This window comes from Harmonia axyridis, chromosome 3 (assembly GCF_914767665.1).
Source record: "Harmonia axyridis chromosome 3, icHarAxyr1.1, whole genome shotgun sequence".
In the NCBI taxonomy this organism is placed as follows: domain Eukaryota; kingdom Metazoa; phylum Arthropoda; class Insecta; order Coleoptera; family Coccinellidae; genus Harmonia; species Harmonia axyridis.
The window spans coordinates 37,691,747-37,705,570 of record NC_059503.1 but is presented as its reverse complement, the minus strand read 5'-3'; the positions used below and the strand labels follow the sequence as shown (position 1 = coordinate 37,705,570).

Genomic DNA, 13,824 nt, shown 5'->3' with positions numbered 1-13,824 from the left:
AATTGACATTCAACCTAACAATTCTTTTTCTTTATTTGACTTAATACATCACAGTTCAATTTTTAATGAAATATGTTTCACTTTTCCTCATGAATACCTTCCAAGCGGTTATCTCGAACGATGGAAAATAGCGTAGGAAGACTGCTAATAGTATTTATCGTGTTGCTAGAATCAATATTTGATATTGCATAAGAATATTATCGAAAATGGGTTTATTCGCGAATGAATCTCGGAAAAACTTTAAACACTTACACCTAACCTCACTCCATGTGCAGCTTGTTAAAGGTTTTATAAAAAGTAACCATTCAGCAGTACTTACTTTGTTTACCAAGTTCAGCTAATAACCTTCCTCTACAGTGGCGTAACTAGAGTTGACTCATGGGGGGGGGGGTTATGGGTAGTGGCAAGTTTTAGCGAGTGACCTGAACTGAAGTGAAAAGCGGGGGGGGGGGGATAGATATCGTTTCCATTCGAAGATTTGTGTGAAAAACTCTTCTAAAAAAATTATTTCATCATACAGGCACAATATATATTATACTATTGAATGCTACACTTAATAAACAATGAAATGCGTGTAAGAATTAAAAAAGATTGAAAATATTCTAAAATATAAATGCATAAGTGAAAATTGCTATCACGCTCCTCTATATAATCATTCAAGAAAGTCTAAATTCAAGACGACGAGGTGTTTTTGCCAGCTCGTCCAACACTTCAGCAGCATTGATATCTAGCTCTCTGTGAGTATTGAGCATAGCAAGCTCGTTCAACCTTTGCTGGCCAGTTGTGTTCCTTAAGTATGTTTTCAATCTTCTAAGAGATGAGAAGGACCTTTCACTGGTTGATGTCGATACAGGAAGAGTGATAAGAGTTTTCAGGAGGGTGTTGATAGTTGGGAAAACATCCTGATGGCAGGCAGTGTAATAATTGATTGCCTCTCTTGAGCTTATTTTCAAATCTTTCACCCTCTCGTACCACATATGGAGTTCCCCAATGGCAGCGATATCACCAATTTGAATATCTTCCTGATAGAAATTCAGGAGCGTTTTAAAACTTTCTTCCTGTGTTCTGGTGACTTCAGCATTACTGGTAGAGGTCGGTATAAGACACTCAAAACTTTTCAGTACGTCTTGATGTTTCAGAAAGCGACTATTTAATTCACTTAAAAAGTGATCTAAAAATGGCAAAAATAGGGATACCTTAAAGTATGATTGAGGATTGTCGGTTTCAATGTTGCACCTAAGAGTTTGTCGTCCAGTTCTTCTTGGGGCTTTTATTGAGGTACTGAGTAATTCAGCTATAGTCTCTGATGCGTTAAATATGGTTGCGAATTCTTCTTCAGCATTGGTTCTGATTTTTTCTATCGTCCCTTTTAGATTAGTCACAATGTTCATAGCATTTAAAAGATCGATATGTTCATGCTGCAAAAATCGAGCAAGGGGTGAACTTAAGGAAAATACTCTAGCCTTCACTTGCAAACTGATCATAAAGGATGAACTGTGAAGTGCACATAAAAGCTGCGATGCCATCGACGCTGATTCTACATCCTTCCAATGTGAAACTTCTTCAAGAGCCTCCTGGACAGCAGGTAACATTTCTTGAAGTAGTAATATTGAATCATGGCGCTCAACCCACCTAGTTGGACAGAGTTGTTTTAAACGAGTAGATTTGGCTTCAGGGAACAGTTTATCAATTGCTCTTGTAATAACCTCCATTCTTTTAGGGGTGTTAAAAAACACACATAGTTTTGTTGCAGTCCCACAGCAATTTCTGATCTCAGAAATTGAACATGATGCACTTATAGGTTTTTAAGGGTTTGAGTGGAAGAGCAGGGGTGTATGGCTTCATCACCATCTGAACTCCGCCCTGTGATTGATTTTTTCTGATGTTTTTTTTTGGAATTGTAATATTTTTTTATTCTCTGCAATAAAGGCATTATTATTATTATTATTATAGCAAGGTTTAAGCTATGGGATACACAATGGACATATATGGCAGTCGGATGCTCTTCCATTACATATGCCTGTGCTCCGCTGAATTTTCTACTCATTGCAGCGGGCCCATCATATCCTTGCCTCCTCAAATACTTTGTATCAATTCCAAACTCGCGTAATGATTTCAAAATGACTGTCGCAAGGTTTTTACCAGTTAAATCAGAAACAGGTACAAACTGAAGGAAATCTTCTTTAATATCATTGTTGTATAGGTATCTAACGCCGATTGATGCTTGTTCTTGTGTTGAGATGTATGTCGTTTCATCTGCAAGAACAGTAAAACATTTCGCGGAATTGACCATCTCAACCAATTTCTTCAACATTATATCGTTAATAGCCAAAATAATTTCATTTTGTGTTTTTGGTGAGAGATAAACTGCATTTTTCGATACTATTTCTAAATGTTTTCTCAGAGCCTCATCTCCAGAATTGGCTCTGAATTATCACAATGATACTTCTGTAATTCCACAATAACAACTTTGAGAAAGCAAAATCTTCCAAGTTATTTTTTTATTGTTCTGCCAAAAAAATTTTTTCCTGCTGATCAATGGGGGGGGTTACGTCCCCAATAATCCCCTCCCCCCCTCGTTACGCCTATGTTCCTCTACAAGGTATTGTGAGTAGTTTTTGTAGGTATTGAAATTATCTTGAAATTCACTGTGATTCACACGAACTCACTAGCAACCACCTGAATCAACAATATCAACACTACTAATTTGGCATGGAGGATTAGACAACTGAAATTGCGCGTTTGGAATTATAGTGCAACAAGTATATATATCAAGTTATTCAGTTTTAGCATTTACACAATTCGTGATTGGGTAATGGTAGAACTAGACAAGTTGAGATATCTGGTTTTAGTATTACATGCCACTGATATCAGGAAAATATTTACTTTTCACCTCCTCTCCACGTGGACGTTATCGAATTTGAGAAATCTGATTGTTGCATTCGAAAGTAATCACAACATTGACTTGGTTTGACCAGATATCTAAAAATGGTCAATTTTTGAGTTATCTAGTTTTAGTATTGAGGTGGCAATTAACGCTTTCATTTCAATTATATCAGTAATTTTAGCATATCTAGGTCGCTTGAACTCTTTTTGAATATTATCTATATATTTATTCGTACATTTGACTATTTCTCTTAGCATTGTTTCGTCGATCAATATATTCCAAGTTTCGTATACGCCTTTTGCTTGACCAGTAACCCCAGGCAGTTGAATAAGTATATTTTGAGAAGGTATTCTTTTTCTCTGGGAAAAAGGATGTTTTTTCCATCTCTTTCACCGGAAAAATCACTCTGTTCTCTCCCAGAATCTTCGTCTCTATCGTCAGTATCGCTCTTTTCATCATCAATCTCTACATTTCTCCTCAAAATCACTTTCTTTTTGTAATAGGATGTTTCTCAACTCTTCGCAATGATTTTCGTTATATAAGTCATATATTTTGAGTGCCATATTAATTTTTGACCTGAAAAAATTAATTTTATTACGTCAGTGGTCGCATGTATCCACCAAATACAAAGGCGAAAGAATGTATATTTCTCCAAGAATGCTTTTGTATAGATAGGTATTATATTTTGATATGAAACAAATTCATTTTAATTTCCTTACAGAAGCACAAATATGGAATGAACACGTTTTCGCTAAAACATACCTCAATAGTCGCATGTATCTATGAGCTTAGTAAAAGGAATTCCTTATACTATGCTATGAGATACAAAAGTAGGGTTTTTAAATTCTTCGTATGTCACCGTCACAAGCAAGTAAACAAATGCGTCACTCTCTGTTTCTACCGAAGCTACAGTGTACCGTCGACAGTGGCGACACTTGAACTACGATTTGGCGCGTTATGCAAATCTTCCATGTATCTGTGAGATACACGCGACTCAAGGTCTATAGATTTAGACAGGTTGTCTCGTAACTTTCAACCAATCAGCGTCAACCATTCGTGACGTCACCCAGTTTCTACACTGAAATAAATAACATTAGATTGCGATGAAATCGTTGGTTTTCACGGATTTTCTTATTAGTTTAATCGCGTACATCGTTTGTAGCCTCTCCTAAATAGCCTTTAATATCTTCAATCCTAAAATAGGTACGATCAAAATAGTAATAGATATGTTAATATACAATATTTTATTCAAATTCGAAATATGATGAATCGAATCAATTTAGGTAATTGCATAAAGTTGCAATTTTTGGAAAGTAAATACGAACATTTTCATACAGGGGTGTCATATTATTACCTACAGTAATAAGGAAAAACTGGAACTTACTGTGATTTCTGAGAATATTTTTAAGACCATCACTAATTTGCCTCCGGAAATCTTTCAACTTGAGCGGAGGTGACTTATCATACAATTTATATAAAACGAAAGTATTCACCACTGCAGCATCAAGGAAAAAGAAAAAAATTCTGTGCCACCATTTGTGACTTTTCCTGTCAATTCCATAGCATGCTCTCTGCTGGTCGAACTTATTGACAAAATTCATATGTTTGTTATAGTCTGTGAGTAGCACGGGGCAAGGTATTTGAACAATTTTTCCATCTTTTTCCCTTCTTTTCACTGCTGTAGTTTCTGTAGGATTGTGATAATTTGATAAGAGGTGGACGGACCTCTTATCACGCCACTTCACTGCAGTTAGACCAGTGTTACTTGTGTGCCAATCATATTCTCCTCTTGCTAGATTTTTGTCTGATTTGAATTGGGGTAAGTTTTTACGATTGGTATTCACTGTGCCACAACCAAATAGCTTCAGCTCAAGAAGGTCTTCCATTAGCTTCACAGAGACAAAAAAGTTGTCGAAATATATTTTATGATTTTTGTTCACAAGTGGATCTGCCAGAGTTTTGACTACCCTAGATCCCAAATTCTTTTCCACTACGTCTTGCCAGTATATACTTGAAAATTCCAGCAGTACCCTGTTGAATCAGCTAGTACCCATACTTTGTAGCCTCGTTTGATAGGCTTTTTAGGCAAATACTGCTTTAAGGAAGAGCGACCTTTGAATTATATCATAGACTCATCTACGGCTATGTTTTCATGGGGTTGAAGGCACAATTGAAAATTATTTTTTAAGGAATCCAGAAACGGTCTCAACTTATACAATTTGTCATAGTTAATACTGCTGCGTTCTGGAATTACGCTATTATCGTTCAGATGAAAATTTGTGAGAAACCATCCAAATCTATGTAAGGTCATCACTTGGCTAATATACGGATCGTGAAGATCCGGAGATGTAGACCAGTGATCTCTGTAGCTGGGATATTTTTTTTGGCCCATCAGAATATTAATTCCCAAAAAAGTTTTTATTTCATCCATTTCTGCCTTTTTATAAGGTTTTGCAGACACTTGGTACTGCTGCTCCGCATATAGATTGGTTTGAAAAAGCATATGATTCAAAATATCATCAGTGATCAATAGATTGAAAGCTTCATAAGGATTCAGGCTTTCACGATCTCTAATGAATTGTGGTAGACCGGTATCGGCAATAAATGGTTCTGGTGGGAATACACTAGTCTGGAGATTGCCCCATTCTATTATATTTTGAGACCTATGCATCTGGACCAATGTCTGTAATGGCAAATTGTCACTCATGTTCCATTCATCCTCATCTGAATGAAAGCTCAATTCTGCATTGTCATCCTCCTCTTCCAGTAATTCGACCGTATCGTCTTCCAAGTCGCTGTCGTTGTCCGAAACATTATTGGAAGGTATCGAAACACAGTCACCATTCTCAATTCGCTCAATTTAATCGTAAAACTCATCTACTGACATTCCGACCAAATTGAATGAGGGAGGTTCACTCCTTCTATTCATAATGCACTGCAGTACGGTGGTACAATTTTTGAACACCTAAAACTGTGATTCAAAACGCACCAAATCAAGGTACAGAACCAAAAAAAATATACACATACCTTCAATAAGTCCTGTAGACTATATTCCACTAGTTTTCTAAAGTATCTTTCAAAAGAATAACGTTTTCACACTAAAAGAATATCGCCTAAGCCGGCCGCGGCGGAATGATACAAATCATACGCATTTCTCGAATGAACAACCGTTTCCAGTCAAAACTCTGGATATCATAATACTCTGTATAACCCAATAAACGGTCCGCAATAGTGGTGTACGATTTAAACCCGTGTCCCTTTTAGGTAGAATATATGGTGGTTTAAATTTTACCCCACCGTTCTGCACCGTACAAAAAAAGCGTGTTTCAAAATTTGAACCACTGTACTTGAAAGAGTTAAATCAGAAAACTTATCCTTATGCATTTTTTGGAAATATTTGTCCATTTTAATCACTTGATGAGACCATTCTTCTGACGACTGTGTTAAGCCTCCAAAGGATAGATTTTGTATCCATGAGGGAATACAGTAGTTATGTGCAGTGTCCTTCTTATATGAATAGTCTCCTAGAAGTGGGTATTTTTCCTTATGCTTTTTAGCTAAATACCCAGCTATGTATGACAACCCATCTTTCTCCGATTGATACTTTTCCGATAAATAAGAACTCATGCTACTAGAAGAGGTGGTACTTTCACTCTCCATTGTGTCATTCAGGTTTTTTGATGATTCTACAGCAGCTATTTTCAAATCACCCATTTTGGCTTGCTTTAATGCTGCTGCGAGTACATAATAATTATCCTCTATGCCTGGAGAAGTTTCCACATTAGCATGGCAATGTACAATACCGGGATTTTTTCCTAGAAGGATCATTCTTACTCTATATAAAGCATTCAATGGAGATGGGTGGTCATGTAATCCTCCTCGAGTTCTTATCTAAAATTAAAAAAGGTGTGAGATTACCATCAAATTATTACTAAATTATCATTATAAATACCTGCGAGAAAAAATTTTCCCCATTCAATCTATGAGTCAATATATATTTCACATCACAATTCTTCTTCATTCTTTCGAACAGGCTCTTCAGAGATTTTATGGACATTATTATGTCTTTTTGATAAACTTGGAGAAACGGTTTACCAATACATTTCATTGAAGTAATAGTTATCAACATCTTGTTCAATGTTTCATTCTGCATCTCCAAGTTAGTTCCATAAGGTTTTTTTTTAGGGATGGATATTGATGGAGTATAAGAATTCATTATATCGAACCAGCTTCAAACACGGTAAACAAAACACCACGGCGATGTCTGTCAATGACGGCCAATAGCGATACAGAAATTGGATGACGTGTTACCCCACTCTTCAATCTAAGTTATGAGACAACCTGTGTAATCTATAGACCTTGCACGCTACTCAAGGTGTGTAGGTCTAAAACTATAGACCTTGCACGCGACTAACAGAAGGTTAAATAGGGAGATCAAAAATAATTTAAAAAAATCGTTAACGTTATTAAACAAATCCATTTTTTATTTCTATCCCAGATAAAATAAGTAAATATCGAATAAAATGATGCAACTGTAATTAATGAGAGTTGATTTCTGAAAAGAAGGACCTTTGTTACGAATACTAAGTTTAAACTAACTAATTCTAAGAAGCTACTACCACACAATGTTAGGACTATTTGACTACATTTACTGCCTCAACATTCACTGAATTCTAATCATTAAAAACATTCTAACAAATGTTTCTTTCACCTGCATTATATCATAACAATTTTGTGAGATGTTTCGGGAATTTCTCAAATGTATTATCAGTTTTTTTAACGTGGTGATCTTGCTCTGTATTTTATATTTTTGTGATCGTAACTTATTATTTCCTTGCGGATTCTTTGAATACTTCTGTTGGCAATGTTCCATGTCATTTTCGATTCTGCTGACTTCAAATCAGAATATTTTATATCTCCAAAATGATAAGGAACTTGCCTCCTACAAAAAAGTCATAGGTACTTGAAGAAATAATTGCATGAATCTTGCTTTTTTTTCAAATTTGAGATTCCGCAATACAATCACCTTTACTGATATCCTAATTTTGAGAAATAAAATATGAGGGAATACTGATAACACCTCCATTCGCACCATTTGAATTACCTTGTTGATGTAATATCCAAATTGAGCCTTTTATTATCACTAGGTTCATTTTCATCTTCCATAGCCTTCATATGTCTTTTTCTATGAGATCTAGGTAAGGAAGTCTTCTTTCTCAAATGTTCCGGAAAATCAAATATTGAGGAAATGGAGCCTTCTCTGAGTTTTATCTGTCCAAAATTACGCACAATATCATTTTCAATAAAATGTTTACTGCATAACGTAGAGGATTTTGGTAGCTGGAAATTTTTTCTTTTTATAGCTAACACCCACTGAGATCTCAATTTTGAATCACTGGGAAATCTGTAGAATTAGGAATGTAAGTACTACATAATATATTTACGTATTATTTCTGCGCAAGTACTTACGAGAAAAAAGATATTCCACAACCTTTCTTGAACCTTTCCGTACAATTATATGCAGAACATGATATAACCATGATGAAAAATAAAAAATATGATCCTACTTATCTTCAGTTGTTGCAAGGAACGATAATTAATTCAACTACAGCACTTCTTACAGAGCAAAATATGCACATTAGTAGTGATATTTAGGCACTCGATGCAATGTTTTGCCCCGTCACAGCTGATTATCGTCCATCTCATTCACGTTACCGTAAGTCTCTCTCTAGACCCCTTCTATTAATTTTATGATAGTCATTAATACAGAATTAAGTTAATAAGTTAGATAAGGGGTGTGAGAAAATTGATAAGTGTTATAATGTCACTCTTCTTTATTTCATTTAGTCGACGTTTCGATCCCGATGGGGACCTTCTTCAGGACTCTACAATAGCAATAGAAAACAGTCAAAATAAGGCAATCATAAAACATGTAAAAATAGTACAAACCGAAATACAGAGTTGTAAAGATCTTATTTGAACACAACTCAATAGCTCTCAAGAAAGCAACTAACAAGAACATCAACAACTTCAGCGAAAAAAGATCTGATACTTCGTTAGTAAAGGAGTAGAAATCAATTATAATAAGTAAATTATTTACTTATTATAATTGATTTCTACTCCCCAGGTATCATCAACAAGAATATTCTCGTAGGTGTGGTTATCTTCCGTCGTATCTCTCTTCACCAATATTCCACTCAAAGAGTCCCTTGAAATACTGGAAACCAAACATCACATACCCCAGGATACATTGACCCTTATAAACCATTGCATGTCGAACACGTACTTCCTCTTTCAAGGTACATTTTACAAACAGGTGAAAGGTGCACCCATTGGATCTCCACTTTCTCCAGCCATCTGTTATGAATTAAACGCACTGTTTAATAATTAAAAGTCTTTAATAAAATATAGGAAATAACTGTGTAGTAAACACACTGACAAATATACAATAATACTCTTCAACAACGGCCAACGAGAAAAGGGAGCGAGCATAGCTTGCACATGGCCTATCTTACAATTACACAGAATAAATATACGACTGCGCATGCCGCGCATAGAAATACTACAAGACAACTTATATTACTTATGTACTGGGTAAATATTTCAACACCATCGCTGATATTTACATGGAAGATTTTGAAACCAATGCCATCGAATCGTTCCACCTGAAACCTATTTGCTGGCTTCGATGTGTGGACGATGTCTTCGTTGTTTGGCCACATGGACCCGAAACTCTCCAAGACTTCTTTGATCATCTAAATAATAAAAATAGCCATATCAAATTCACTATGGAAGTTGAAACCAACAACTCGCGCGATAGCGATCGATGGAGCCATCGGCTTTGTATTTAATACGAGGGACCCAGCGATTGTCTATAGCACGTTTGCCACTTGGTAGATCAACTAAGTCCCACGTGTTATTATCTGTGAATGCCTTCATTTCTTCTTTCATAGCATTCATCCATTCTTCAGAATTTTGACTTGCCGTGGCTTCCTCAAAATTCTTTGGGGTGAATTCCTCTTGGATTGTTTCAGATAAACACGAAAGAGCGCTGTTGCCTTCTGCTCGACGAGCTTGATAGCCAACTACAAAGTCTTCGAACTTTGCCGGAAGACGAGTTTCTCGAACGTTGAGCTAATTTTTCGAGAGATTTTTCTTCTTCAATTTTCTTTACTTCGACTTCTTCCTCTGGATCAGCATAATATTCGAATTCAAGCTGTATTGTGTTACTCGTGGTACACAATTTTTCCGGGCGAAAATCAACATTACGCGTTTTAATCAATCGACGTTTCGATGGAATCCAAATTTTGTACCCATCTTTGTCATTGACATAACCTACGAAATTCCCGAACTAAGCTTTATCGTCAAAGTTTGATCGAAATTGTTTAGGTAACTGAGCATAGCACTCAGAACCGAAAATTCTAAGATAATCGAAACTTTTGAAAATTTTACCTGTCCATATTTCAAATGGGGTTTTCCCTTTAACACTTGATTTTCCAGTTCTGTTGATTAGGTACACTGCAGTATCACAAGCATGAGCCCAAAAAGTTTTTGGTAGCTTACTCACTGAGAGCATCGAACGAGCCAATTCTACTACGTGACGATTTGATTGTTCGGCGACGCCGTTTTGCTCCGGGGTATACGGACACGTAAGCCGGAATTCTATACCCCGTTCACGTAATTCACGTAACACTGCGTTACAGTCGAACTCGCGACCGCCATCCGAACGAAACACTTTGACTCTGTGTCCTACCGGAGTGTGACACTGCAGGACTCTCAGATGTTCCACAACTTCAGATTTGTTTTTCATAAAAAATACACGAACAAATCTTGAGTAGTAGTCTTTGAAAACAACATAATATCGAAAGTCATTTATCGAGTTTACCGACATGGGCCCATTCACATCTGCGTGAATCACCTCACCAACTGTTTCTGAACGATCTTCACGAGCATGAAACGGTTTTCTATGTGATTTACCGAGAATGCATCCATCACAGAACGAAGCAGTGTCCGAGCACTTAACTGCTATACCGAATCGAGACAATACTTCGCGAACATGTCGTTTGTCTTGATGTCCAAGTCTCTCATGCCAACCTTGTAGAACTTCTTCTGCAGTTGCTAAGTTAACTGATACTTGCAGATTAGGAGATTTCACTCGGAGGTTCATAACGTAAACTGAGCCAACTAATTTTCCACTTGCGGAAATTTCTCCATTTCGTTTAATAATTACTCCTTTATTATTGAAGGTGATTTCATTTCCAAGTTCAGCAGCCTTTCGAATTGAGAAAAGTTGATGTCGAGCATCTGGTACGAACCATACATTATTCATTGTTGCAGGTGACCATTTACCATTTATGAGCACCTCGATGTCAACACGACCAGATCCATAGGCTAAAATCACCTCACTACCTGCAGTATGAACTCGCTGTGGAATTGGAAATTTCTCGAACGTCAAAAAATGTTGCTTATTAGCAGACATATGATGGGTTGTGCCAGAATCCGAAATCCAGGAATCAGCTGTAATGGAATCCTTGTTTACCAGAAAACTCGATGCAAGAAATGACCCTGAGTTGCTGGTCTTGGCATCGGAAGGATTTTGCAGTCTAGATTTTTCGGCATCTGCTCTCTTACGGCAATTTGCAATGATGTGTCCCACCTTCTTGCAATACAAACATGTTCTTTTCTCTTTCTTCTTATCTTTCTTCGAATCATGTTTGGGTTCATCGAATTTTGTCAGAAAAGCATTAACCAAATGGTTATTTCCATGTGAATTCTCAATAGATCGCAAATTTTCGATCAGTAGCTTTGTGGTTCGCTCTGACTCTGGTATTCTATACCATGTCGACCTATAATATTGGTATTCGGGGCCTAGGGTTTTGAAAATCCTGTGGTGAAGAAGGGAAAGAGGTAATTTAGCATCTGGATTACCCTTCTTCAATTCAATACACAGGTCATCGAACAAATTTGCCAGTGTGGACGTATGTTTAGTAACAGAAGTACACTCATCCTTTGTCGTTTCAAAGAATGCATCAAAAAGAGTGTATAATCTCTGCAGCGACGATTGTCCATACACAGATATGAGAGTTTCCCATGTATCACACGCGTCGGTTTTCTTGCGAACATAGATCGAAGGCTCATCATCTAGTGATGTACCTATTATTCGCGCCGCACGAGCATTGTCCCTTTGCCAACGTTTGTACGCATCGGAGGGCTCTTCTTCGCCGACAGGACCTGCTGGACACTTTCGTGTTCCATCCACGACCGAATAAATACACTGTTCTTTTAAACAAAGTTCTATCTGCCACTTCCAAGTTTCCCACTGTTCTTCACTAGAAAGTTTTCGAATGCTTATCCCCGAACGATAACTTTCATCGCTTTGCTGCGGTAGCGTCACCTCGGCCATTTTGTTTGTTCCTGTACTCCTGTTCATGTTTGAATCGAAATAAACACAACCGAACTAAAATACACCTGATACGCAGTAAGACGTAGCTGAACCCATAACCTGAGATGGTGAACAGGTGTTTTTAGGTATAATAATAAAGTCTATTATTATTAAGTGTGGTTTATTTAAGAACACGAACTTAGAACAAAACCGGACGTATGTCCTTAACGAGAACAAAACGAAGTACCTGCATACTAACACAACTACTACAGAACTACTAGGGTTATTGTTACAGACCATATAAGTAGAACTCTTATCGAGTAAATGGCAATTTCAATATATTGTGGGTAGGTGGCGCCACAAGGCTTAAACTGAATATAAATAGTGAGTTTTAGTTTATATTCCAACACTTCCATTTAATTTCATCTGTTGTCATGGTGTGTTGAATATAATATTTTCGATATTAATCTTGATGGATAGGAATTTTTTTCTAGAATCTTCTTCAATTCCTCTGGAGTTTTTTATAAATGTTGGATGGCAAATTTTCTCTATTCTTCTATTCATCTCCTTTATGCTATTTAGTTTCATTTTCATTGGATGGTCTGAGTGGTAATTTATCATTTTGTTTGAGGCAGTGGGTTTTCTGTACCAATTTAAATGAACTCTACCTTCTACTCTATGTAATCTTGTGTCTAAGAATGAAACGGGTCTTTTTTCATCTTCCTTTTCAATCGTGAATTTTAAGTTTGGATCATAACTATTGAAAATTTCCAAAGTGTTTTCTATTTCTGACTCAGGTAGTGCAGTAATGAGATCGTCCACGAATTTTTTAAGGAATGCTAATCTGTAATTCAGTTTTTTGATGACTTCATTTAACAAATCGTCCATGATATATTGTGCGAGTATGGGACTTGCCTCGGAACGCATTGAAAATCCAAAAGTCTGTTGGTACCATTCATCTTTATATGAAAATTGGTTATGTGTAAGAATGAAGTTGACTAATTCGATAAATAGTTCTCTTGGAATTTCGGTGTTCTATTCTATTGTATGCCATTTTTGTTCGATGATCTTCATTATTAAGTCTCTTGAGATGTTTCCGAATAAATTTATTACGTCCAATGATATATTTGGAAGTTATTTATGAACTCTGCAAATTCTAAAGAGTCCTTTACATATTAATCATTATTTTATATATATATATATATATATATATATATATATATATATATATATATATATATATATATATATATATATATATATATATATATATATATATATATATATATATATATATACAGGGTGAGTCTTTGACTTGTACATATATTTTAACCCAAGATTCCTGAGGTCAAAAGAAACACTTTTTTCCTTTACCATTTTTTCCGATTCGGCCCGGTTAAAAAGATACAGGCTGTTGAAAATCGTTAAAAAAATGTGATTTTCTGCTATATCTCGTAAATGGTTGTATCGAAGGAAATGATTTTTGAAATATAGCTTTTTTTTGATGTGATACATCTTCTCCGAACACCAGATTCCATACACATTCTTCTGTTTC

General features: G+C 36.2%; 2 protein-coding genes across 2 annotated transcripts; both read right to left on the bottom strand.

Annotated features, from left to right (window-relative positions):
• Window positions 1-656: 656 nt before the first annotated feature.
• LOC123675292 (52 kDa repressor of the inhibitor of the protein kinase-like) lies at window positions 657-1,712 on the bottom strand. The gene has a single exon (XM_045610639.1). The coding sequence runs from the start codon at window positions 1,710-1,712 to the stop codon at window positions 657-659; it is 1,056 nt and encodes a 351-aa protein (XP_045466595.1).
• A 3,294-nt stretch (window positions 1,713-5,006) lies between these two features.
• Window positions 5,007-5,743, bottom strand: LOC123675291 (piggyBac transposable element-derived protein 4-like). Its single transcript, XM_045610638.1, has one exon. It carries the CDS (start codon window positions 5,592-5,594, stop codon window positions 5,007-5,009), a length of 588 nt encoding a protein of 195 aa, XP_045466594.1. The 5' UTR covers window positions 5,595-5,743.
• Between the last annotated feature and the right edge of the window lie 8,081 nt (window positions 5,744-13,824).